A 27,899-nucleotide genomic window follows, 5' to 3' on the forward strand; every position below is an offset into this window, starting at 1 on the left:
AAAAAAAAAATGAAGGTTGATGTTTCAAAAAGCTTTTGAGGCGGAGGTATAGAAATAGTGAAAAATTTTCACTGATTCTCCGAAAATGTATTGCTAACGCGACATTGCCACTTTGCTTCAAATCAAATTATGTTTTGTGTTTTTGAGTGTCATTAAGAATGCAGAACTCGAATATGGTGAAAAGTGAAAAATGAACATGGTGGCACTTACGTCACTTTCTCATCTCATGGCAGTATAGGTTGCATTGCTAATGGGAGGAATACTGAATATTTTCTGATTATGACTAGCATTCTCCTTTTAGGTTAAATCATGCTGAACATCGCATTAGGTGATCGATTCTTTAATGACTTTCCATGGGAATACAAAGAGAAAATCAACAAAGATAATCTGTCAATGTTACTTAGGACCTACTGCAATGTTCAGCTTGAAATCTTTTTACCGGTATTAAATATCTCAATACCGAAATACCCGGATTTCGGAAAACATACCCGTTAATGACACCCCTAATTGTAATTTGGCGCCCAATGAACAACAAAATACACACCTCTAATCGAATAAACCAAAATGCTAATACCTGTAAATATATGCCAACAAAACCCGTGTAGTAAACGATGACGAATCTTTCCCTCATTTGCATACGCAAACGAGCCGGTCGACATCAGCTGGCTGGATGGAAGATCGATTGGCCAAGGTCAGCACCGTCGATCGTGTGCAATATTGATAAGTTCCATCATTCATTCCCTACATCAGCGTTTCTCAACCAATGGGTCGCGACCCACGGCTTTTAAAGTTATTCTGGTCCATTTTAGTGTTTTAAAGCCATTAAATAAAACGATTGTGAGGCCATGTTTTCAAGAATATTATTTACATTCGTAATGTTGACGTTGCAAATTGGCGCCGGAGTCGATAATACTATTTTGTAGTTTTAATACTACTTATATATTTCAATTACACTTGCACTGTTTTTAGATCACTTTAGACCTTTCAAAGCCGCTCATTAAAAGTGTTTTTGTGATGATCATACTGGCGTGCATTAAAGATTGGTAGGTTGCGAGCTAAGAAAATTTCTCACAGTGGATCGCAATCTACAAAAGTTTGCGAACCGCTGCTCTAAGAAGCAGGGTGTGTCTCTTGATTGATTTTGTGGGAAATGGTGTTGATAAATCTATTCATTTAAACGAATCAATTATGATGCGAAGCCATTGAATCCCATCAAATTTAATGTTTCAAAAATCGCTTCACCTCTTCTCCGACCAAAGCTGTATAATAATCCCATCACGACCAAGATAAGATCCAAGTCTATAGAACAAAACAAACCAAAATCACGGCTCGCGACTGCTTCCGAATGCTACCCTACCATTTCGAAAGCTACAACAAGATCAATTGTCTCATTCGGCTGCTCCACGATCAATTCTCCTCTCGTCTCGCGGTTTAATCCTAGGTCCATACAAACCACTCGAGCCGGCTATTAACAGGTTTTGTTTTGCTACCATCATTCGTTTGGGATTCCTCGCACGTTCCCACACCTTGTAGAAGATGCGGTGCGTTGACGATATGACCACATCATCGCATCTGCTCACTAGGGCGAATCCACGACACCGACGACGACGACGATGATGATGATGATGGCCCCATCAGACCATTGAATCGTAAAACAAGTACGCATAAATCAATCAAGGCGCCACGATCAACACCAACGGCACATGTATTTGCCAATAGCCATCAACCACCATCGAAGAATGGGCGGAACTACAATGTTTCTAATTGGACCATTATTCTGTTTGATTGCATTTCATTACAGCGGCTGCTAGTGCTTTGCCTAGCGCTTGCAACGTCCAGCCATGGAGAGATAACAACCCATCTGGGTGCGGACGGTTACGAATATCCACGACCAAACATCCCATTCCCGCCGCCAGAGAAACCACAGGGGCCCAGTACTCCGAGACCATGTCCGTTCGGAGGAGTTCCTCCTTATTGTTGCACCAATGGTGGAACTGGACCCAACTGTGCCGTCTCGTCGCCTTCTACGACAGCTCCCCCTTCACCAAGGCCATGTCCGTTCGGAGGAGTTCCTCCTTACTGTTGCACCAATGGCGGGACTGGACCAAATTGTCAAGTTCCAAGTAGGCCTACCCAAGGACCCTCTCCAACTCCAGCTCCTTGTCCCTATGGAGGTGTTCCTCCATATTGCTGTACTAATGGAGGTCAAGGTCCCAACTGCGCCGTACCATCGAGACCTACTCCAGGGCCTACCACCCCGGCTGGATGTCCAAATGGAGGAATTCCTCCATACTGTTGCACGAACGGAGGACAAGGTCCAAATTGTGTCGTACCATCAAGACCTACTCCAGGTCCAACTACTCCAGCCGGTTGTCCAAATGGCGGAGTTCCACCATACTGCTGTACCAACGGAGGAAGTGGTCCCAATTGCGCCCTTCCATCACCTTCCACGCCATATCCGACCACCCCTAGACCTTGTCCGTTCGGAGGAGTTCCACCGTACTGCTGCACAAACGGAGGAACCGGTCCAAACTGTGCTCTGCCATCACCATCTACTCCCTATCCAACAACCCCTAGACCTTGTCCATTCGGAGGAGTTCCACCGTACTGCTGCACAAATGGAGGAACTGGACCTAACTGTGTCGTTCCAACACAAGGTCCAACGACGCCTAGACCTTGCCCCAACGGAGGTAAGCTGAACTTGTCAACTAATTGATTCAAGGTTTTTAATCAGTAACGCAATTCCAGGAGTTCCACCATATTGTTGTACCAACGGAGGAACTGGACCGAATTGCTATGTCTCAGCACCCCCCGTACCACCCCCAACTCGACCACCGCCACCACCACCAGGGAGCGACAACGAGTATCTCCCACCCTGTACAAATGGAGCACAAGGCCCGGAATGTGTTCTGCCAATCACTCCTCCAACCAGGTTAGTTTCTCCACTCAATAGTTCAATCTGCAACTACGTTCGCAAATTTGATATCGTTCTTTCTAGACCACCGACTAGACCAACTCAAGGACCATCCCCGACACCTGCGCCATGTCCCTACGGAGGTGTTCCTCCATATTGCTGTACCAATGGAGGACAAGGTCCCAACTGTATTGTCCCTTCACGCCCTACTCCCGGACCAACTACCCCAGCCGGTTGCCCTAATGGTGGAGTCCCTCCGTATTGTTGTACCAATGGTGGAACCGGACCAAATTGCGTCGTTCCAACCAGACCGACTCAGAGACCTCCCAGCTCTCCAGCTCCATGTCCATACGGAGGTGTTCCTCCATACTGTTGTACCAATGGTGGTCAAGGCCCGAACTGTGTTGTCCCCTCACGCCCTACTCCGGGACCAACCACTCCAGCTGGATGTCCGAATGGCGGAGTCCCTCCGTACTGCTGTACTAATGGAGGAACCGGACCAAACTGCATTGTTCCAACCAGACCAACTCAGAGACCTCCCAGCTCTCCAGCTCCGTGTCCCTATGGAGGCATTCCTCCATATTGTTGTACCAACGGAGGTCAAGGCCCGAACTGTGTTGTCCCCTCACGCCCTACTCCAGGACCAACCACTCCAGCTGGATGTCCCAATGGTGGAGTCCCACCATACTGCTGTACTAATGGAGGAAGCGGACCAAATTGTGTTGTTCCAACCAGACCAACTCAGAGACCCCCCAGCTCTCCAGCTCCGTGTCCCTATGGAGGCATTCCTCCATATTGTTGTACCAACGGAGGTCAAGGCCCGAACTGTGTTGTCCCCTCACGCCCTACTCCAGGACCAACCACTCCACCTGGATGTCCCAATGGTGGAGTCCCACCATACTGCTGTACTAATGGAGGAAGCGGACCAAATTGCATTGTTCCAACCAGACCAACTCAGAGACCTCCCAGTTCTCCTGCACCGTGTCCATTCGGTGGCATTCCACCATACTGCTGCACCAACGGAGGTCAAGGACCTAACTGCGTTGTACCTTCAAGACCAACACCGGGACCAACAACTCCTGCTGGATGCCCCAATGGCGGTGTCCCACCATACTGCTGCACGAACGGTGGTCAGGGACCAAACTGTGTCGTACCTACTCGACCACCAACGAGACCAACTCAAAACAACGAATATCTGCCTCCTTGTCCTAACGGCGGAACAGGTACGTATCCAATCTTTGTCAAAAATTATTTTTCTCCAATACATTTATTTTAGGACCAAACTGTCAGACTGGACCTCCACGGCCAACACCACAGCCAACCCGTCCTCCTACTTCACCTTCTGGTTGTCCTTACGGTGGAGTTCCTCCGTACTGCTGCACGAACGGTGGACAAGGTCCTAATTGCGTAGTCCCATCTCGACCGACTCAACCTTCTCGTCCAACTACGCCCTCTGGTTGTCCGAACGGTGGAGTACCACCCTATTGTTGCACAAATGGAGGTCAAGGTCCAAACTGTGTAGTACCAACACAACCACCACGTCCAACTACACCCACTTGTCCATATGGAGGAGTTCCACCGTATTGCTGTACTAACGGAGGAACGGGTCCAAACTGCATTGTTCCGACTCAACCACCAAGGCCAACCACCCCCAGTGGTTGTCCGAACGGTGGAGTGCCACCGTATTGCTGTACGAACGGAGGACAGGGTCCTAACTGCATTGTTCCCACACAACCACCTAGACCCACAACTCCTTCGTGTCCATACGGTGGAGTTCCACCGTACTGCTGTACTAACGGAGGAACAGGTCCAAACTGCATTGTTCCGACGCAACCTCCAAGGCCAACCACTCCAAGTGGCTGTCCCAATGGAGGAGTACCACCATACTGCTGTACCAATGGTGGACAAGGACCAAACTGTATCGTTCCCACACAACCACCTAGACCCACAACTCCTTCGTGTCCATACGGTGGAGTTCCACCGTACTGCTGTACCAATGGAGGAACAGGTCCAAACTGCATTGTTCCGACGCAACCTCCAAGGCCAACCACTCCAAGTGGCTGTCCCAATGGAGGAGTACCACCATACTGCTGTACCAATGGTGGACAAGGACCAAACTGTATCGTTCCCACACAGCCACCTAGACCCACAACTCCTTCATGTCCATACGGTGGAGTTCCACCGTACTGCTGTACCAATGGAGGAACAGGTCCAAACTGCATTGTTCCAACGCAACCTTCAAGGCCAACCACTCCAAGTGGTTGCCCCAACGGAGGAGTTCCACCATACTGCTGCACGAATGGCGGACAAGGGCCTAATTGCATTGTTCCAGGACCTCAACCAACTAGACCTACCCCTGGTCCAACAAGACCATCATCTGATAACGAATATCTCCCACCATGCACTAACGGAGGATATGGTAAGTACAAACTAATTCTAACAAGAAACAATCAAATAACAATGTATTCATTTCGCAGGTCCAAACTGTGTCCGTCCTACACAACCTCCATCTCCACCAGTTACCCGCCCACCTCCAACACCTCAGCCAGGATGTCCATACGGTGGAGTGCCCCCCTATTGTTGCACCAACGGAGGACAAGGTCCAAACTGCGCCGTCCCTAGCCGTCCCACTTCACCGCCAGTTACCCGCCCACCACCAACTTCACAACCTGATTGCCCATACGGTGGAGTCCCCCCGTACTGCTGCACTAACGGAGGACAAGGTCCTAACTGCGTCGTTCCAAGCCGACCTACCTCACCGCCAGTTACACGACCTCCACCAACTCCGCAGCCAGGATGCCCGTACGGAGGAGTTCCACCGTATTGCTGCACCAACGGAGGTCAAGGTCCGAACTGCATTGTTCCTAGCCGACCTACCTCACCTCCGCTAACTCGACCACCGCCAACACAACCACAGGGCTGCCCAGCCGGTGGAATTCCACCGTACTGCTGTACCAACGGAGGTCAAGGCCCGAACTGCGTCGTCCCAAGCAGACCAACCTACCCACCGGCAACCCGACCACCATCGCCAACTCCACAACCAAGCTGCCCAGCCGGTGGAGTTCCACCGTATTGCTGTACGAACGGAGGTCAGGGTCCGAACTGCGAACTGCCACCCAGCCACAGTCTCGAACCGGACGGTTATCACTACAAACTGCCCAGTATACCGTTCAACTTCTAGTTTATGAGGCGTCCGTTTATTTATTTCAACGCTGATTGTACGTATATGTGAATAGTTCTATTAAGTAAACGAGTCAGAAGTTTTCAAGAAGACAAACAAAAATCAAATCAACAAATATGTGAATAGCGTGGAAACGAGGAAACGTGGCAGAAGAATCGTTGAATAGGAAGTAAATATTTATAACATAATACTCGAATTTTTTTTATAACATTGGCGGATCGTTTTTTACTCCAGAACGCGTGCGTCGGAAACAGAATCGTTATCTAGGCTAGTACAATTTATTTGTGTAAGTCCCTAAAGAGAGAATAAATGAGTAAAACTTTAAAACAGGCATTTTATTAAAGAAAATGGGCATGGAGTTGTCAGACAGTCTCTGAACGCATTACTCAACTTTAAACCTTTCCCTTGTTGTGTTTAACGTTCTGGACGCTAAATAAGAACCTCCTTTATAAAAATATGTGATAAAACTAGTGCCAAATCTGCTTGCATTGCAGTGGCTATCAGAATAGAAAGTCGATGAAGATAATCGATCAAAGCAGATAGAACCTTTTGAAATGTTCATTGAGATTTAGATAATATTTCAAGCTGAACATTGCATTGGGTACTAAGATAAAAGAAGCTTTTATCGAGCATATAATACGACAAACACAATAAGAAACGGCTATGTGTTCAAGTTATTAACGAGTTTCAGGAATAAGGAAATATATTTATGCGGTGAGCAGTTTGTTACCTAGATACTCATAAGAAATGGAATTTGTTCCGACTTTGCACCATAGTTTCTTCCAACATTTCCCGAAATTTTCTTCCACCTAGTCATGAAAAATTCTTCCATTTTTCCCTCGAGGTTTCTTCCAACTTTCCCTGGAAATTAAGAATGGTAAATTGAATCCTATTTCTAATGGGATCTCTTCTGATCATTCCTAGAACTTTTTTCCTACGTACCCATAAGTCCTCCTTTGGAAATGACTTCGAGTTCCACGCAAAGTAGGGTAAATTATGGCTTCGGCACCCATTGACTGTTTTCGGCAACCGAAATTGAAACGTTAAGTTCACTGTATTTTCCCATCAAAACTCTTCGCTGAATATATTAAGCCGATTCCTTACCTTTTCAGCTTCAATCTGATTACATTTTTACGACTGTGCAATCCTGTTCTGCCATATTTTTCTTTAAATGAAATATACACACTACAAAATACGGCTGATTTCGAGTTGCCGATAATAGAACAGCTGGTTAACACGCAGTTCAAATGGAAAGGGTGCCGAAGAAAAAGAGGCTGCCGACAATAGTCACACTCACTTGAGAAGTTTGGAGCGTTGTAAAAACATGTTCAACCCGTTTTGATCAATTCTGTCGATTGAAATTGGTAGAACAGCAAGCAGCAGATAAATGTCAACAAACAAACCTGTCATGTATGTGTGTGACGCTGAGAAATCGCTAATAGAAGTTCGGACGCTGCTTAGATTGACGAGAATACGTAAATACCCCTTTTTTCAGTATTCTCCCAGAAATTCCTTCCTACTTTTCTTGGAAGTCTCTTCCACCTTACTCTATATTTTGGTCACTTTGCCCCGGAAGTTTCTACCAGCTTCTGATAGTTTCTTCTAGGTTCTCTGGAGAGTTTCATCCCCGCTTCTTCTTCTTCTTTCTTCCAACTTCCCTCAGAATTGTCATCTAATTTTCTTCGACAATTTCTACCAACTTTCCTTGAAAAAATTTCCAACCTCTGGAAGTGTCTTGCGACTAACCTGTAAAACTCGTCCGGTTTCTCGACGACGGAAAGCTGAATCAGTTTCACGAGGAACTAGAAATGTGGATTTTACTAATTTTCCGGGAATCCTAATCATAGCGAAGATTTCTGTGACTTTGATTGTGTTGCTATTAATATAGGATATATCCGAAGACAACAAATCAAGCATGAGCAAATACACAAACCCTTCTTCTGAGGATGTAATCTTTGCTATCAAATTCGTTCGAAGCATTTACCTTTGAGCGGCAGATGACGCGATTGTACCCGTCTCATAACGTTTGTATGAGAAAATGAAAGAGTTGCCAGTCTTCTTGATTTGTTGTCTTCGATATAGGGGAATTTACGTATTCTCGGCAACCTAAGCAGCGACCTTCTTTCTATAGCCTTTTTCTCTAAGGAACGCACGCATATGGAGTATTGGTTTGCTTACAATCTTTTGCTGCCAGCTGCTCTAACAATTTCAGTTGAAAAAATTGTCAAAAACTGTTTTGAAACGCTTTTACAAAGCTCCAATCTTCTCTAGTGAGAGCGAGTATTGTCGGCAACCCGTTTTTCTTCGGCAACCGCTCCATTTGAACTGCATGTACATGCTGTTCTATTATCGGCAACTCGAAATCAGCTACAATTTGTAGTGCGTGTGTTTCATTTCAAGAAAACTTTGCTAGATTGCTTTCTCTCAGTGGTAAAAATATAGTCAAATTGAAGCTGCAAGCATAAAGAATCGTTTGCATGCATTCAGCGAAGTGTTTTTGTAAGAAAAACCAGTGAAAATAGTGTTTTAATTTGGGTTGCCGAAAATAGTCTGGCATGCCGAAGCCGTCATTTCCCCTATCACTTGTCTTTCTAATGAAAATGAGTAGAATTACGAAATTAAGCTCTTGTTGAACGTTGCATCACCATAATTCAAGACCAACTATTGAAATGGCCTTAACTCCATTTTATAAACAAACCGAAACCTTCGTCAGCAAACCTAAACCACAATAGGGTAGAGGAGAATTTCCCCTACCTGTTGGTTTGCCTTTGCGGACTTTGGTTCGGAGTTAAGGCCATTTCAATTGTTGGTCTTGAATTATAAAACAAACCGACGTAGCTGCCACGTGACTTCGTTTCTCTGAGTGGGGAGGTTTCAGCACGCTACCTTATCATGATGGTTTGACTGCCACTGACGTGATTCAGCATTTCTTACAAGGACGTTGAATCTGACTCAAATCTCAGTTCCGTCTAAGACTCAAATTCGCGATCCAGCAGGGGAGGAAAATCGAGGAAAATTTACTCAGTCTATGAGTGACCTGCGTTTTTGCGAATTTAAATCAATGTAACCCAAATTTGAGTTGAATTCAACTGTCGTGTAGAAATAATCTCAAAACTGCTCGACTAAAAGAGACTTTCGTACTCGAGTCGAACGCTTCGCCTACACGTATGCAACTTCGACACATCATGGGGTATGGGTAAGTGACACAGAATGAGTACACTTGAGCACAGAATTTCTCTTTATCGATTTGCTCGTTACCTATGTACACCGAAAACGAATCTGCTCAGAAAATGAGTCACTTTTACTCATTCGTATGGAGAAATATCTAATAATGTCTCCATATGAATGAGTAAAAGTGACTCAGAACTGAGTAAAAGTTACTCACTCTCTAAGTTAGTATCGTTTTCAGTGCAAGCAATTTCCACTACAGAAGTACAGAATTTTATAAAAGAAGGAATCGGAAGTCCATATATATAGGTCCAAAAACTTCATTAGCTTCACACTTAGAAAATATTACCGAACTCGGTTTGATTTCAACCGAGTTTTTATCTGCTGAAAGCTCGGTAGTCTATTCGGTTCAAAGGAGAATAACCGAGCTGTCGTTAGTTCTTTTTGCTACCCACAATCTGTCAAAGTTGCCGAAAATCTCGGTTGATAAAAAATAAATTTAAGCTGAAATAACCGAATATCGGTTTACTCAAGAGTTACCGAACGCTGTCAAACAAACCGACACACCTGTTGTAATTACGGAATTCGGTTCTCTTGGGCAGCGCTCGGTTTTCACTTCAAATCCTGCTCTAAATTTTAATTGAGGATACGTTGCTTCGAATTTTCATAAAAATAAAACCAGTTTTGTCAAAGAAATGTATGAAATATATTTATTTAATTTGTTTTGGCGAATAAAAACTTCCGTAACGCGAGTTACAGCGTGAAAAAGTACAGTCAAAAAAAAATATCACTGACTTTGAAGTCATTCTTATTCAAATGGCTTTTAAAATGCCTTTGAAAGCCAGAGACATAACCTTGCATATTTTCACGGCAGGAGAAACAAACTATAGCACATACCGTTAGTTTCAAATACTTACCAAAGATTCCAATCAAACGTGCATCCTCCTGTGACAGCTGCTCCAGAATTTTTTCCATTTTTACTGAAGTTTTGCACACGTGCGACGAGCACACGCGAGAAAAAATGGCTGCCTAATTTTAGACTCAGCTTAGAGAACCAAATTTTCGGTTAAAATTTCCGCCACGAAGTTGAGCGCAAGTGGAACGTTTGACGTTTAACACGTTTTAGCGAATATTCGGTTCAGTTTACCGAGTTTCTCGGTTTTGCAGAAAACAGCAATTTTGTATATTTCAAATATCTCGAGATGTCGACCCTGCATGTACATAAAATTCATAAGAACACTAGTGCTACCTAGCGAGAGTATTCCGGACTTATCTTATCGGATTGAGCTCATTTGGACGCGAACTCATCCCGAGCTGGCAAAAAAACCAAATTCAGGTATGAAAATAGCATAACTGGCAACCTAAATATGGTATTAGTGAGGCTGACATAAGAGGTGAAATACCAAAAATAATACCTCAAAAATATTCTACGAATAACGAACTAATAAATAATTTAGTTATTACAATAACAAACGGAAGGATATGTGTCTTCCTTGTTATACTCCAGACCGTGTTCACTTCACCAATCGCAGTTCCTCAATTGAATATGATCTGACCATGAAACAAGCAACTCATGGGATTCCCGATCAACTTCGACCTATTATTATTCCGCGTATTTTTACTGAAAAGTACCAACAAGTCAATTGCATGAAAAGATATTTTACAGACGGGTCCCGTCTCAATGGATCCACTGGCTTCGGTGTCTTCAATGAAAACTCTAGCGCCTTCCGCAAACTTCAGGAACCTTGTTCCGTTTTTGTTGCTGAGCTGGCAGCAATCAACTTCGCATTGGGGATGATTTCCAACATGCCCGCAGACCATTACTTCATCATCACGGATAGTCTCAGTTCGATTGAGGCTATTCGGTCGATGAAACAAGGTAGGCACTCATCTTATTTCCTTTCAAAGGTAAGGGAGCAGATGTGTGTGCTGGTCGAAAGATCATATATGATTACCTTTGTATGGGTCCCCTCACATTGCTCAATCCCAGGCAATGAGAAGGCGGACTCTCTCGCAAAGGTGGGCGCGCAGGAAGGCGAATTGTATGACAGGCAAATTTCACACGATGAATTTTATCATTTAGTGCGTCAGAGTACCTTTTCGAGTTGGCAAACCGATTGGGACACTGGAAATCTTGGACGGTGGTTACATTCAATTATTCCTAATGTTTCTTCGAGAGCGTGGTTTAAAGGCTTGGGCTTAAGTCGTGACTTCATTCGCGTGATGAGTAGACTTATGTCCAACCACTACTCGCTAGATGCTCATCTCAATAGAATAAACCTCGTGGACAGCAACATCTGTCGGTGTGGAAACGGTTACGATGACATCGAACACGCAGTTTGGCAATGTACGGATAATGACGCCGCCAGAGAGCGACTTTTAAATACCCTCGAGGCCCAAGGAAGACACCCTATGTTCCTATCAGAGACGTGTTGGCAACCCGTGATCTCTGCTTTATGCAGTCCGTTTATGTGTTTCTTCAAATGTCTAGTATAAGAATTTAATTCCTTTGTCTTTTGTCTCTCTTTATTAGTTTTTGTTTGTGTTGTCCCCCCGTCTCGATGATTCTCATCGTCGAGCACTGGTCACCATAGCCGGTCGAACTCCAGACGAAGCTAGAACAACACTACCATTCATACTGGTGACAACGCTCTGATGAGACAACGAAACCCTACCCCAAGCTCCTCCCCTGATCCTATCCTTCAACAATGTACCCCTCTAACCTCGAGTAAGCCGCGAGTAATCGGCCCAACTCCTACTAGACATAGAATTAAGTGAATGTTGTTACAAACAGTGAACAATGAATTATCGGCTCTGTAAAGCTAACGCGATTGAGCCTTCCAAATAAACGAAATGGATTAAAAAAAAACGGATAACAGACGCTATTTCAGATGCCATAATACCTTAGTTTGTTATTTTGAAGGTCTTCTAATACCAATTCAATAACTCTTCTAGGTGTTAATGTCTAAAAACTGAAAGATCAGATTTTGTTATTTTGGTATTCATTTGATATTTTACAAAATATTTCGATAACTGGATAATATCAAAACAAGGTTTTATACCACAAGCATACCAAAATCTGGTATCATACCACATTGAGATAATCATTTGTTATCGATTAGCTATCGTTTCCTGCTCGGGATCCTGCACTGGCTTTTTGACGTTTATGTAGGAATTACTATGGGGACAATTAATGGTATTATTCTGACGAGCTCAATAAACTGCTCAGCAGGCAATATTGGAGAGTGCTTGAGGCGAAGAATAGGGCCAAAAATCCAGGCTACTATGTCATAAGTGCAAAATGCAGTGTTGCTCTGAAAGCAGTCGGTTAACACGATGACTTCGGTAAAATGTGTAACGGCAAATTGACTATGTTTGAAAATTCATTGCTCAGCATTGATCGATTTCAAATCTATTGGTACAAAAAAAAATATTCAAAGTCTGTACAGTCAGGAATCCTTATTGCCGGGGTAACGGGGGCGTGAATAAGGAACCGCGAATAAGGATACCCACAGCTTATGGGATTTTCACTAATGGGGGCTGTAGTGGATTATCTCATTTGTTTCAATACATAAAGCTATACTGTCTTCGACAAAGTTGCTGTACTGGGTTAGACCAACAAGCCTGTGCCATTGGATTCGCGTTAAATTGAGAACTACGCCGCTAGAGGCGCTTCATTTTTATGTTACTTATGACGGGCGCTATAATATATGGATCATATTTCCAACATAGAATATTTCGTGATCCTGGCCATATAGAAAGTTACTGTCTTCAGCAAAGTTGTTCAGGTGACAAAGTCCTTTCGGATGGTGGCCATATTAGTTCAGAACTCTCTCACTACGCAGCGCTAGTGTGCATGTGCAATTCCTATATAAACTGTATCTCGAGAGCCTGGCCATATAGAAAGTTGCTGTTTTCAGCAAAGTTGTGCTGGTGATCAAGTCCTTTTGGATGGTGGCCATATTAGTTCAGAACTCTCTCACTACGCAGCGCTAGTGTGCATGTGCAATTCCTATATAAACTGTATCTCGAGAGCCTGGCCATATAGAAAGTTGCTGTTTTCAGCAAAGTTGTGCTGGTGATCAAGTCCTTTTGGATGGTGGCCATATTAGTTCAGAACTCTCTCACTACGCAGCGCTAGTGTGCATGTGCAATTCCTATATAAGCTGTATCTCGAGAGCCTGGTCATATAGAAAGATGCTGTTTTCAGCAAAGTTGTGCAGGTGAGCAAGTCCTTTCGGATGATGGTCATATTCGTTCAGAATACGCTCACTACACGGCGCTAGTGTGCAAGTTAATTTCCTGTATAAGCTGTATCTCGAGAACCTGGCCAAATAGAAGGTTACTGTCTTGAGAAAAGTTGTTCAGGTCACTAAGTCTTTTCGGATGATGGTCATATTATTTCAGAACACGCTTACTACGCGGCGCTAGTGTGCAAGTGAATTTTCTGTATAAGCTGTATCTCGAGAACCTGGCCATATAGAAGGTTACTGTCTTGAGAAAAGTTGTTCAGGTCACTAAGTCCTTTCGGATGATGGTCATATTATTTCAGAACCCTCACACTACGCGGCGCTAGTGTGCACATGAACTTCCTTAATATGTTATGACTCCAAAGCTTGTCCATATAAGATGTTGCTGTGCAATGTGAGATCAGGAACCGGAAAAAGGGTGACGTGTAGAGGCCGGAAATCGATGTCAGATCCCATTTTGGAATCCAAGATGGCGTCCATCGGTTCAAGAAAAACTGTCAAATACCGTACAATATGGATATTTTTGGAAAGGGGATGACGTGTAGAGGCCGGAAATCGTTGCCAGACGTCATTTTGGAATCCAAGATGGCGGCCATCGGGTCAAGAAAAACTGTCAAATACCCTATAATACGGGTATTTCCGGAAAGGGAACGACGTGTAGAGGCCAGAAATCGATGCCAGACGCCATTTTGGAATCCAAGATGGTGACCATCGGGTCAAGAAAAACTGTCAAATACCCTACAATATGGGTATTTCCGGATAGGGAACGACGTGTAGAGGCCGGAAATCGATGTCAGACGCCATTTTGGAATCCAAGATGGTTGCCATCGATTCAAGAAAAACTGTCAAATACCCTACAACATGGGTATTTTCGGATAGGAGATGACATGTATTTCCGGAAAGAAAACGACGTGTAGAGGCCGAAAATCAATGCCAGATGCCATTTTGAAATTCAAGATGACGGCCATTGGTTCAATGAAAACTGTCAAATACCTAACAATATGAGTATTTCCGGACGTGTAGAGGCTGGAAACCGATGCCAGACGCCATTTTAAAAACCAAGATGGCGGCCATCGGTTTTAAGAAAAACTGTCAAATATCCTACAATGTAGGAATTTCCGAAAAGGGACGACGTGTAAAGGTCAGATATACATTCCAGCCGCTATTTTGGAATCCAATATGGCGGCAACATGTTTTCCATAAATAAGGCTTACCAAGCATATTGCGTATAATTTATTGTGTATAGCGTATCATTGAGCAAGATCGCAACGTAACGTGGAAAATTCCTCAAAACAATAAAATGCTTTGATTTGTTTTATTTTTTTCTATCGTAAGCTACAGATTTATTCCACATTTTATTTTCTCTTTCGGTAACAAAGAACCAACCAGCGCTGTCATGTTTTATGCATTCTAGTCACTCTCGTTCTTCCACACCGTGAGATGGGTCTCGACTTCCCTTAGCAAATCTTGCATTTTTGCACTCCGTTCAACATTGCTGTCCAATGTGCAGAAACTTTCGACCTCAGAGAGTTGATTTAGTTTTAACTCGATTTCTGCCGCACCAGGTGGTGGATGAAAATATCAACCATATTCACTGTAGAGGGGTCCAGGAATAAATCTGTAGTTTACGATAGAAAAAAATAAAACAAAACAATTAAAAGCGTTTTATTGTTTTGAGGAATTTTCCACGTTATGTTGCGATCTTGCTCAGTGATACGCTATACACAATAAATTATACGCAATATTCTTGGTAAGCCTTTTATATGGAAAACATGTTTTTTTTAACTAGTTCGTTTATTTGGAAGGCTCAATCACGTTAGCTTTACGGAGCCGATAGTTCATTGTTCTTTGTTTGTAACAACATTCGCGGCTTACTCGAGGTAAGAGAGGTACATTGTCGAAGGATAAGATCAGGGGAGGAGCTTGGGGGTAAGGTTTCGTTGTCTCATCAGAGCGTTGTCACCAGTATGAACGGTAGTGCGGGTCTAGTTTCTAGTCTAGTTAGGAGTTCGATCGGCTATGGTGACCATGGAAAACATGTTGCCGCCATATTGGATTCCAAAATAGCGTCTGGAATCTATATCTGGCCTCTACACGTCGTCCATTTTCGGAAATTCCCACATTGTAGTGTATTTGACAGTTTTTCTTAAACTGATGGCCGCCATCTTGGATTACAATATGGCATCTTACGTCGATTTCCGGCCTCTACACGTCGTTTCCTTTCCGGAAATACTCATATTGTAGAGTATTTGACAGTTTTTCTTGACCCGATGGCCACCATCTTGGATCCCAAAATGTCGTTTTTCATCTATTTCCGGCCTCTACACGTCGTCTCCTTCCAAAAATATCCATATTGTAGGGTATTTGACAGTTTTTTCTTGAACCTATGGTCGCCATCTTGGATTACAAAATGGCATCTGACATCGATTTCCGGTCTCTACACGTCATCTCCTATCCGAAAATACCCATGTAGTTGGGTATTTGACAGTTTTTCTTGAAACGATGGCAACCATCTTGGATTCCAAAATGGCGTCTGACATCGATTTTCGGTCTCTACACGTCGTTCCTTATCCGGAATACCCATATGGTAGGGTATTTGACAGTTTTTTCTTGACCCGATGGTCGCCATCTTGGATTCCAAAATGGCGTCTGGCAACGATTTCCGGCCCCTACACGTCGTTCCCTCTCTGGAAATACCCGTATTATAGGGTATTTGACAGTTTTTCTTGGCCCTATGGCCGCCATCTCGGATTCCAAAATAGCGTCTGGAATCTATATCTGGCCTATACACGTCGTCCCTTTTCCGGTTCCTGTTCTCACATTGCACAGCAACATCTTATATGGACAAGCTTTGGAGACATAACATATTAAGGAAGTTCATGTGTACACTAGCGCCGCGTAGTCTGAGGGTTCTGAAATAATATGACCATCATCCGAAAGGACTTAGTCATCTGAACAACTTTGCTGAAGACAATAACCTTCTATAAGGCCAGGTTCTCGAGATACAGCTTATACAGGATATTTACTTGCTCACTAGCGCCGCGTAGTAAGCGTGTTCTGAAATAACATGACCATCATCCGAAAGGACTTAGTGACCTGAACAACTTTTCTCAAGACAGTAACCTTCTATATGGCCAGGTTCTCGAGATACAGCTTATACAGGAAATTCACTTGCACACTAGCGCCACGTAGTGAGCGTGTTCTGAACTAATATGACCATCATCCGAAAGGACTTGCTCACCTGCACAACTTTGCTGAAAACAGCAACTTTCTATATGACCAGGCTCTCGAGATACAGTTTATATAGGAATTGCACATGCACACTAGCGCTGCGTAGTGAGAGAGTTCTGATCTAATATGGCCACCATCCGAAAGGACTTGGTCACCTGAACAACTTTGCTGAAGACAGTAACTTTCTATATGGCCAGGATCACGAAATATTCTATGTTGGAAATATGATCCATATATTATAGCGCCCGTCATAAGTAACATAAAAATGAAGCGCCTCTAGCGGCGTAGTTCTCAATTTAACGCGAATCCAATGGCACAGGCTTGTTGGTCTAACCCAGTACAGCAACTTTGTCGAAGACAGTATAGCTTTATGTATTGAAACAAATGAGATAATCCACTACAGCCCCCATTAGTGAAAATCCCATAAGCTGTGGGTATCCTTATTCGCGGATAGCCCGGCAATAAGGATCCGGCAATAAGAGATACCGGCAATAAGGAATCCGGCAATAAGGATTCCTGACTGTAGTTTCAAATGGCGTCATCAAATTTGAAATTCGTGCTATGCTGAGCTATGATTTGTCAAACATTGCAAGTTTGCCGTTACACATTTTACAGGAGGCATCGTGTTCAGAGTAACAATCTTGTTAGAAAATAATCGACTTCGAAATCAATTAATAACGAATTTCCTTGAAGTCTAATCAAAAAGTGGTCTTCAGCAAAGTTGTAGCTGATAAATTTTCACATAGCAAGCTTTTCCGTAAATTGTTATGGCAAAGCGTTAAGGACATTGAGAACATTAAGTTCACTTTTCCCACAATAATTTTCATATAAATTTCAAAGGGGGAAAAATTTTGGGAGAACTACCAAGACCTGGTTTGAAATCGATTAAGCTTGATGGAGCAAAATCGATATTTTGAACCACTCTTAGACTAGTGCTTATATTGCCTCAATCGATTTTCGAAGTCAGGTCACCCATTTGACCTCCAAAAATTGTAACCTGGCACCCTGACTTAGCACTGACCATTTGTAGTTTAAATGGGACATTTATTGGAAAAGCTATACACCAAAAAAAGTTAATTGATGATTTAGAAGTCGTTGAAGGTCCTGTTAGTTCAGTGATTAAGCATTCCAAGAATTATCAGCACCTAATTTGCTATTGATAACACTGGATGATTCAAACTGCCCCAACATGTCATGCTCATCATCTTTAATCATGTTACAGAAAATACCAGAAATAGGGTTAATGTCCCTAATATCGGCTTAAGTGACCCTAATATTGAGCCCATACATAATTTGTTGACAATGTTTCACTAGCAGCCAAAAATATCCATTTCCATTGTCTAGATGACGCATTGTTCTAAGAAAATGAGGATAAGCCTGCATTAGAACCATTTCCCCAATTTATTTCGATTTATGCTTAAACGCTGTACAGACTGGAGAGTTATAACATGTTTTAACGGTTGTCAAATAATTGCAACACAGAAACCACCATCAAGATAGCGCTATAACATGTTATAACTCTGTAGTCTGAACGTACTATTACACAAATCTATCATAAAGCACCGATTCGTTTTCAAGATTATGCAACCCAATCGTTCTCGAAATCGGTATTTAAACTTAAACGATTAGATAAAAACGAAAACAGCACTTTAAGTCAATGGTAATCAACGATTGTAAACAAAGCGTTTTGTTCTACAATCAACCCTCCAATGCAATAACCATTACTGATAACAAGTAAATGCGTATTGGAAAATCCACTGCTCGATAAATATGACTTGCGTCGGAGACTCATGCTCATTTCCCTACTGTCATGTATGCGTGATTCCCAGCGCATGCGTCAAAATTTTCCCCGATATCACTTAGGGTGATATGCACCCGTCATATTATGTTTTGTTCATACAGAAAAAAAAATCTCAAGAAGATAATAAATCAACGACTAGAATGGAAATCAAAATGATTGAACTAGTTAACCAATTTGTGGTCCTTCAACCCATTCATGAACTGCGTATCGCTCTAACTATAGAATCGTTTTCCCTTCTTTCTTCTAGATAAATGCGAAAGAAGAAAACAACGAAGGGAGAAAAGAGCAATCAGCATTTAAGATCTCACTGCCGCAAACTACGTTTGACAACATGTGACTTACGGTTCAGTATTCTAACGAATGTCGCCGCGGACGTTTCGGGTTCATCCCCGTTGGATCTACAACTAACTCGGTGCAGGCCGCATGGTCACGACGGTCCGTATTAATAATTGACCAAAAGTGATTCTGAGTAGAGGATATTTATGCTTTCATGCTGGTCGGTTCAGTGCGGTGTGTCTGCGGACGGACGGACGGATGCCAGCATCATTTTTCAGTAATGGTGTGAAAGAAAAGAACCGATGCAAGTAAACTGTCCCAGTCTGACGCTTTCCAAGTGGAGATATTTTTGACGACGAGAAGAAAACAACAAATCGCTGACGCGGTTGAAGTTCATTCATGAAAAAATAAATCACATCGTTTGGATTATACAGGCAAGGCAGAACCGAAACCATTGCGTCGTTTGCTCGGGCGCAAATATTTAACATAAATACGTGATAAGTGATGCCAAGCTGGTGTTAACATTTGATAGGTGAGTGTTACTTCGTCAAACAATAAATAGGAACAAAATTTCGACAACGGAAAAGTCGTTGACACTAAATGCGGGTAGCTACATATTTTGTTGAATAATTTGTAAATCGTTGTAGGGTAAGTGCACCAGTTTTTACCATATTTTTCTATTTTGGTGATACCTCAGAAAAAAAAACTATTAAATCACAATCTTCGTGCGTTTTGTATAGTGCATAGTGAATAAAACAAATTAATTGGTAGCAAGTTCAATAGCATATTGATATTGAACCTACTAGCAATTAGTTTGTTTGGAACTATTCAAGATCAACAATTGAAATGGCCTCAACTCCATTTTGTAAACAAACCTTGTAACGCCATTTTCTTGAGAACCAAAGACCGCCATCGCAAACCAACAAAACGAACAGGTAGGGGAAATTCTCCTCTACCCGATTGTATTTAAGATTTGCGAATGTAGGTTTCGGTTCGCGAGAAAATGGCCTTCCAAGGTTAGTTTAGAAAATGGAGTTAAGCCCCTTTCAATTGTTGGTCTTGATTTCAATTGTTGATCTTCAATTAGAAATCATAAGCGCGAGGTGGTGGGACATCTCCTACGCACAAAAATACCTGGGTGGAACAGTCAATGCGTTGTCCCATCCACGATTTTATAGAGAACTTAGTTAAACCTTGAAGTAATTTTCCAATGTTAAAATCTTACCCTTCTTACTAATACAAAGTTTAACTGATGTGCACATACGATGAGAAAAGATAGATGAAAGGTGATGTAAGGTAACGCATGATGAATTTTGGCCCTTAGCTCGGGCTTACCAGATGCGGCCAGTATACTCATGTACTCTGATTATTACTACCATTGAACCAAGGGGCAAGACAGCTTTTGATCATGAGTAAAATCGGAGTTAATGTTGAGTAACTCTTAGCCGCTCTGAGTAACTCGCATTGATCAACATCAAATACACATCCTATGAGAAAATCCATAAGCAAACGTCAGACTGTGTGTGAAACATGGCGGACTTTGTATTATCCTTTCACTCCACCGAAAATTCCCATAAGAAACTGTCTATATTTGCTAAAAGAGCAAATTTTTCGACGGTGCCGTCAACGCCAATAGCAACCTGATTTTTGTGTTGCAATATGTCATCATCGGTGGGCTGAAAAATATTGACATATTTTTCTGCAATAATTTCGTACGCAACTGAAAACTGGTGCTGAAGTTCTTGCGGATGAGATACTAGTGATGCTGGACTTACTGATTTGTATAATTTTGTCCGGTGTTACAGAATGCACGGATTGTAACGATGACTCAAGACGACCTGATACAATCACCGATCGGAAAATTGTAGCTGTTTTGAGATTGCGGCTTGTGGCACGTTTGTTTCGCCTTCTTCCAGTATTTAGCATTTTGCTGAATTTCCATGAGTAGCATGATGGTATCCACCAACGAGGCTGTCCAGCTATTGAAAATGAAATTGTCTGAAACTGTTTTTCAAGTTAACAAGGAAAGTTTAACACTGAGCTCTCCTGGAATTCTCCGGAATTCCTTTTGGAATTCACTGCGTTTAAGCTCAACAGTGGATAGTGTCCTTGCCAACATCGTCAACTCATAAACTGCTATTCATCGCATAATTTTTCATTTGGCTTCCTCCCTTTGACAACTTTGAGAAGTAGCATCCACAAGTACTAGGAACATCGCCACGAAGCTTATATGCAGGAGCAACAGAAACGTCATAATGTCATTAAGAAGGGCTAAGATTGTATCCAACTGCCACAAATCGAATATCCCGGTTACAAGCTGAGCAAGGTGAAGTGACAACTTATCACTCACGGTGAAAGTGATCCCCATTTGATTTACATGGCCATCACTTCACAACAGCAGTCTCATTTCTAGTTCCAGGTGTTCAAAAGGCTACTAGATGTTGATGTTTGTCACTTTCAAACTACTGCCAACCAACAATCCGTCCAGGTTAGAGGAGCTCTGCAAGTCACACCTTCTATGGTTTATGGGATATCGTCTGAGTGGAATCGCGTTCGCCTATGTAGCTAAATCTAGCAAAGTAAGGAAATCAAGAAAAAATTTCTACAATCTTGTTAATTGGAGTATTTTATAAAATTAAAAACACAATTAGGTTAATAATTTTTTGAATGTTGGTATTTGTTTATATAGTAAAACAATGAAAACCATATCAATAGTTATTTCACTTTCAAACCCGTTCTGGTCTAAATATCGTATGTATTCTACCACTTCTAGCACAAGATTACACGTCCTTCCAATCTCCTTTCGACGACATCTCGCCAACCCATTCTTGGTGGCGTCCTCGGTCTTGTTCTTCCAATGGTCGTGACTAGTTTTGGCACACCACTGATCATTTTTACGATCAAATAACATTCCTTCCCAACTATTACTTTCTAGATATAAGGAACTTTTTCGCCGCATACGTCTTCCTGTTGTAACCAGTGGCAACCAGCCCTTTGATATAAAATTCAGAAGATATCGTATGGTTTGTACGCTCTGGTTGTGCATCCAGACAGAAACTAATACACCAGCTGAGGTTCACGAGTCGAGGGTAGATTACTCCGTCATGGTATATAAAAAATGCTTTAGCTATACGATAAATCCTGCGTTTTCATAAGAATCAAATCCCTGTTTACGATATCTTGACGATTAATGCAAGTTGATTTCACATAGCACCGATCAATATGTTATCAGATATGAGCCGTCCTGCACGTGATCTCATACAATTTTATCGGTTACTAAATTTAACAAATGCATGATTTCAACTCAAATAAATAAAATCTCGAGTATGTAGATGACGTCTGTTTCGACTTTTCATTGAAGGTTTGTATATGCTGAACAAAGCGAGACTTCTTTGATCAGTTTTGAGTAATTATGAGTTGCTCAAATCTACTCGCTGCGAAACTATTTTCTCTGAGTAGGGTAGAGCACTACTTCGACGTAATTGCCCATTTCCGTTCTATCGATCAGCAAAGATCAATAATATCAATGATTTCACAATACACAAATCAATAATAGGTGTGTTGTTGTATGAATATTTACGCTCATTGTTCTCAAAACAAAAAAAGCGCTCCTAGCGAATCCCCCTTTTCTACGTTTATCCGTAGGACGAAGGAAATCTAATGGCGTTTCAATGCGTTAAGACGGAATTGAAACTCGCAGAACGAATTTAGAATCAAGAAGCAGTATTAGATTTTAAACAATATCTCAACAATTTTGTGGCTCTTTATCAAATCCAACGGTACGTATGGAAAGGTGAATAAATTTAGAAGTCATCTTTGACAGAAATATTCCATTCCGTTCAAACTCGTTCAGAAAAGAGAGATAAAGCGCGGGTTGTGCTTAGTAGGACGGAAATAAGACCAAAAACCCTACAGCTGACTTGCCCCTTGCAATGAACTGGATTTGAATTATCATGTCAGTTGATGTGCCAAATGATGGGTTTTTATTCATTTCAGGTCACATGGCGTTTACAAACCAGAACACGTTTCGGCCATACATCTCCAGAACCAGTTCATGCTTCCAAAAATATGAAAAAATTTCTATGAGACCATAGTACCTTGACATCTTTGAAAGTGGACGCCCCTCTGTTATAAACTAAAGGCTAAAGTACAGGATGCTCTTTATGCCCCAACTGTTTCCTATGGCCCTCCTACCACTACCCCGATGAATACAATTTGAATCCATAATTTTTGATATATCGTCAAAACAGAAGCTGTGCAAAATATGTGCGTTTTTTTTCTATTTGGAAAATTGAATTCGAATCAAATTGCAATTTCATTTCTCGAATCATTGGGAAAGTGATTGTAAGTTGCCTAATTGACCGGATCTTAAAACTTATTAATAAGGTTAATCTCGCTGGAAGGGGTAGAACATAGGGAATAGGGAAGGGGCCCGACTCAAGGGGTGGTCACTCCGCACACCAATCTTGGGTCAAAATTTTTCTCAGTATGCCGCAGGTGTGCCGATTATGCCGGCAGTGCCGGTCATAGAGCAAGCTACGATTTTTTCTGTAAAAGACGAATTTTATGGTATATTTGACAACCCGGTATTTCTGACAGCTTGAATGTTTTGGTTTGCAATCAATACGATACGATTACGGTGCTGTGTGAAAATTTCATCTTTTCCCTGACCAGCAAGAAGAAGATCGACTTCTTGAAGCAGATCAAGAAGGACGGTGAGGAGGGCATTCCGTGGGTGAAACTGTTGGCTTGGGATAAGAACGACATTTCATCAAGGACAAGAGCTTCGACACGGTGGACATCAGCCTCCCAATCGGGTACATCATGTGCTCCAAGACGGACTCCGAGGTTATCATCATCAAGAAGGCCTATCTGGTAACGGTAGACGTATTCAACAAATACCTCAAAGATCACATCATGGAGATTATCGATGCTGATAAGAAAGTAAAACATGCCAAACTGTCGGAGGGTGTCGAACAGGCAAAAGATACGTATCCGGTGTGGATACGAACTAGTTGGACATGTGCTACCCGGCGACTTATCAGTTGGGTCGCAATTGCAGCTTTAAGTTCAGTGCATTCAGCGACAAGAACTATCTGCACTTCGGATCGATCATCTGTGCTCTGGGTGCGCGTTACAAGTCCTATGCTCCAATGCCGTCCAACCTAATTAACTTACATTTTTTTATTGAAATTTCAATTGTAATTGTTCAGGGTACAGACTGTGCCAACCGCTAAGTTAGCCTATCTGGGGTCCAACACCCTAGTCTATATACCTACCGTCCTTCCCGTTGCACTCGTCAGCTCGTGCGATACTCTAGACACACATGGGTGGTCGTTCCGGGTCCTCCCCTGGGTAGGCTCATGTCCGTCCAGCTTCTGGTACATTAACTTATATCTATGGATGGTAATTATACTTTACAACTCACCTTTTGATTATAAATGTCGATAATGCTGAAACTATATGAATGTTAGTGATCATTATTAGGTGCGTGATGCAATGGAGTAGTAATTGAAGGAAATGAGGTTCTCATGTGGCTTATAGGTAATTCTAAAATAGGTAAATCATGCAAGCACACACCTTTTACAATTCTTATCCTACTTACCAGTTCCGTTACCAGTAAATTGGCTGTTTCCAAATGGCCTAATCCTTTCTGACTGCTTACTCTCTTACGTTTTCTCGCTTTTTTTCCTTCTTCCTATTGAAAATCTGGCCGTGTCCCATTTGTTCTCAGGTAGGTAATATTGGTACATGAGGGGAAGAAAGAAATAGAACAAGTTAAGTGTGAGCCGCTTGCGTTGGTTAGTCGTTTGGGTCATGGTGTTGTGTTCCCTATTTTATTTGCCTCTATTCAGCTCTCAGATCGCCCCCTCCCCCAAACTATTGTGGATGAGAAAAATAAACCATATTTGGTAACCTCTCGCGAGCTGCAATGCAAAAGATATGAATAACAAACAAATCTAGAACGGGGCTTAAACATATAACATTTTCTAAGACTGATCATGATAAATATAGTATGAATAATGAGAATTGTATGAAGAAAAGGCGATACCAAAAGAAAGTTCCCTAGCAATAAAACTATTACTGTGCTACTGTGTACCCTGTGCTAATATGAGTGATTTCAAAATGGGCATCCATACTCAGAAACTATACCCGACCTCAACAAACTGCACTGAAATCAGAACAGCTAAACTACTCGGTAAGATTTTGGCATTTCTATTTAATTGTATTAAGCTATCTCACAGAGACCAGACGTCCAAGTTCGGTCAGAAACTTGTGTAAAGCTAAGTGGAAACGCCGCCGTTACGCAGTGCTAGCATCTCCTGACCTTCGACCAACTTGGCGCTAGTATCGATAAATAAACCGCCACTCGGCGCTGCCAGCACCTAGTGTCCAGTGTAAGTTTTGCAACGCCAGCGCCATCGTGTTGTCAAATAGGTTCTCTAAGTGGGGGAGCCGCCACTAGTGGCGCTCAAATCGAATAGGAATCTTAACACAAGTCTTTAGAGAAATTTTGGAGCCTCAACGTATGTTCTCTGTGGCTATCTTATATCGAGCACTTTTCAATAATTGCAACATGTGAATAATGCAGAACAAGTTTAAAATTGTTCTAGAGCCAAATTGGTTTGAAGGAAGGTTAAGCTGCAAACGAACCGCTCAGCCGCTCTGAACCCTATTAAAATTATGTTTTCCCAATATGGTACCCGCATGATTTAATCCATCCAAATTATTAATACATTCCGGTTCGTAGTACACTCCATTTGCGTAGTAGTTGAAAGACTTGTGACCGGTATCGATAGCAATCAACAGCCCTCGGAAGCCTACATTTTGAATTTAAATGTGAACCGAGATGTGAATTGCTGGTCTGAGTTCCTCTAGTATATTCAATTAGAGTAGGGGAAATAGCTCTAATGTTGGCCTATGTATGTAAGATTGGGCCCATCGCTAAAAATCTGCTATTTGTCAATTTTATCTAGATGAACGCGTCATTGGGACGATGCTAATGGATATTTTTGGTCACTATTGAAAATTTGGTCGATTGCTGAATTTATGTATGGGCCCAAATAAGCAGCATTTAGGCCGACATTACATTCATTTCCCTTATGTTTCTGAAATACACAGTCAAACAGCACGTAATGTTGTGAACAACTTCAATGACAACTGTCTAACAGTGCTCCCATTTTATTTAATGAACAATCCAATGCCTACGAGATTGTGCCGAAGGTGTGCCGAATATGTACTTTCGATACACTGTGCTGAGTGACTTACTCCTTGGGCCCGACTAATGTTGGAGATCAAATTAAAATTATAATTTTCTGATATGATGTAACTTTTTTTTACTACTAGCGCAATCTCTACAGCTTAACTGATCAGTAAAACATAGGCAGTCCAATTTCTCTTCTTTTTTTTTTGAGAGTTTACCAACTGCAGTTTTACTAGACTATTAACTCGGTTGGACTCACCGAAGGACGTTTAGCTGAAAAACATTTCGCCGAATTTTAATCATGAATCAATAAACAATTACAATTAATTTGGAATTTGGAATCAGAATATGTATTGGATTAGAAATATGAATAGAAAGAAATGTTACAAAGAAATGTGTGTTCTTGATAATGAAACAATTGATTATAAAAAGAAACAAGAGTCTAAGCATGAATCCATGTTATGAGTTTAAAAGAGGGAAGCATTCCCAAAAAAAATGTAATATTATTTAAAAGAAGGAAGCATTCTAAAAATGTAATATATTGATTTCAAAATCTATTCAAAATCAGTCAAGGGGTGGTCACTCTACACACTTATTTTAAGCCAACATTCTTCTCAGTGTACCTCAGTGTGCCGCAGCTGTACGGGCAGTGCTAAGAAGTCATTGAACTGACTTTTATTTGCTTGTGAATAATGTCTTGCTTAGCAGCCCTGTATTTTAACAGCTCTTGTTTTTGTTTTGTTTTTCAATGTTTTCAAAAACGACACGGACTCCCGATGGGACTATACACTGGATGCATCTGTCTCTAAGGATGCCTGCAACGGACGAGCTCCGTTGCTACACGATCCTTCCATCTTCGGCGGAAGGCCGACCCCGCACAACGAACGTCAAACATTAATCAACCTGCCTTTCTGGAAGCCGGCGGAGGAAACGGATTTGCACCGCCCGAGTATCATCCGTCGGAAAACTGGAAACAAACTCAACAACATCAAATGAATGGAAATGATGGTTGCAAAATTCAAATTGAATTTTCCAAGCAGAACTACTTGTCAGAGTCCACCAACCCGTACACCCTGCCGGATAATTCGATCAGCTTCAAGGTCTACAGCGCCTCCAAGAACAATCGCTTCCCAGGCCAGCAAAAATTGCATTCTCCACTTCTTCAATACCCCATCCGTTTGCCGTCCGAGGATCTGCTGCTGACTGCATTCACCACCAAGGACTGCCATCCGTCGCAAGTGCGAATGTTCCCGCTGAAATCGGAAAGTTCCTCCACCGGATTGGTCGAGTTCTCAAGCAACCCTGGCGAACGCCATCATGAAGTGCAACCACAGCGCGGTCGATCCCGAAATACCCGTTCATTATGAAGTTGTGCTTCTCCTCCTCCTCCAAGAAGATCAATGGTGCGTGGAGCAACGAGAACATCGAAAACACGTTAGCTTTGAAAGAGCGGAAGTTTGTTTTTCTGAGAAAAGAAAGGATTTTTCTTTTTCTGTGTAGTTAATTTTATGATTCGTAATTATAGGTAATTTCTTATTGTGTTAGTTGGAAGTGCAAAAAGTCAAGAGAGTAAAAATAATTTGTTGAACTAGGTATTTGAGATTTTGCCAAGACGGTCCTCCAACATTATACGTTGAACGATGGAATGGTTGGTGTAGCAGCCACCGCCATGGTTGTATTCGAGCAGTTCGAATGGTCGAATGGTATAGTTTTTGTTTGATTGTTGACTTTCCGATTAAATCTCAAGCACCGCTTGTCGAGACCGGACCGAGATTTCCAGCGTCAACCACGGCTACACGAATAAGCGATACAACTACTCCGGCTGCTTCCAGGGTGGCCAGACCTACCGATTTTAGGGATGCCTACCGATTTAC

At 42.2% G+C, this 27,899-nt stretch overlaps 1 protein-coding gene across 1 annotated transcript in view; it reads left to right on the forward strand.

Annotated features, from left to right (window-relative positions):
* LOC135711668 (mucin-2-like) overlaps positions 1-6,283 on the forward strand; it is a 43,992-nt gene extending 37,709 nt beyond the window's left edge. The window contains exons 2-6 of the mRNA XM_065234580.1: positions 1,802-2,690; positions 2,749-2,932; positions 2,999-4,137; positions 4,191-5,333; positions 5,392-6,283. Coding sequence (XP_065090652.1) covers positions 1,802-2,690; positions 2,749-2,932; positions 2,999-4,137; positions 4,191-5,333; positions 5,392-6,095 — 4,059 coding nt within the window. The 3' untranslated portion in view covers positions 6,096-6,283. The remainder of the gene's footprint in view (positions 1-1,801; positions 2,691-2,748; positions 2,933-2,998; positions 4,138-4,190; positions 5,334-5,391) is intronic.
* The last annotated feature ends 21,616 nt before the right edge of the window (positions 6,284-27,899 follow it).

This window comes from Ochlerotatus camptorhynchus, unplaced genomic scaffold (assembly GCF_037179485.1).
Source record: "Ochlerotatus camptorhynchus isolate MF236.1 unplaced genomic scaffold, CSIRO-AGI_Acam_v1.1 ptg000434l, whole genome shotgun sequence".
Taxonomy (NCBI): domain Eukaryota; kingdom Metazoa; phylum Arthropoda; class Insecta; order Diptera; family Culicidae; genus Ochlerotatus; species Ochlerotatus camptorhynchus.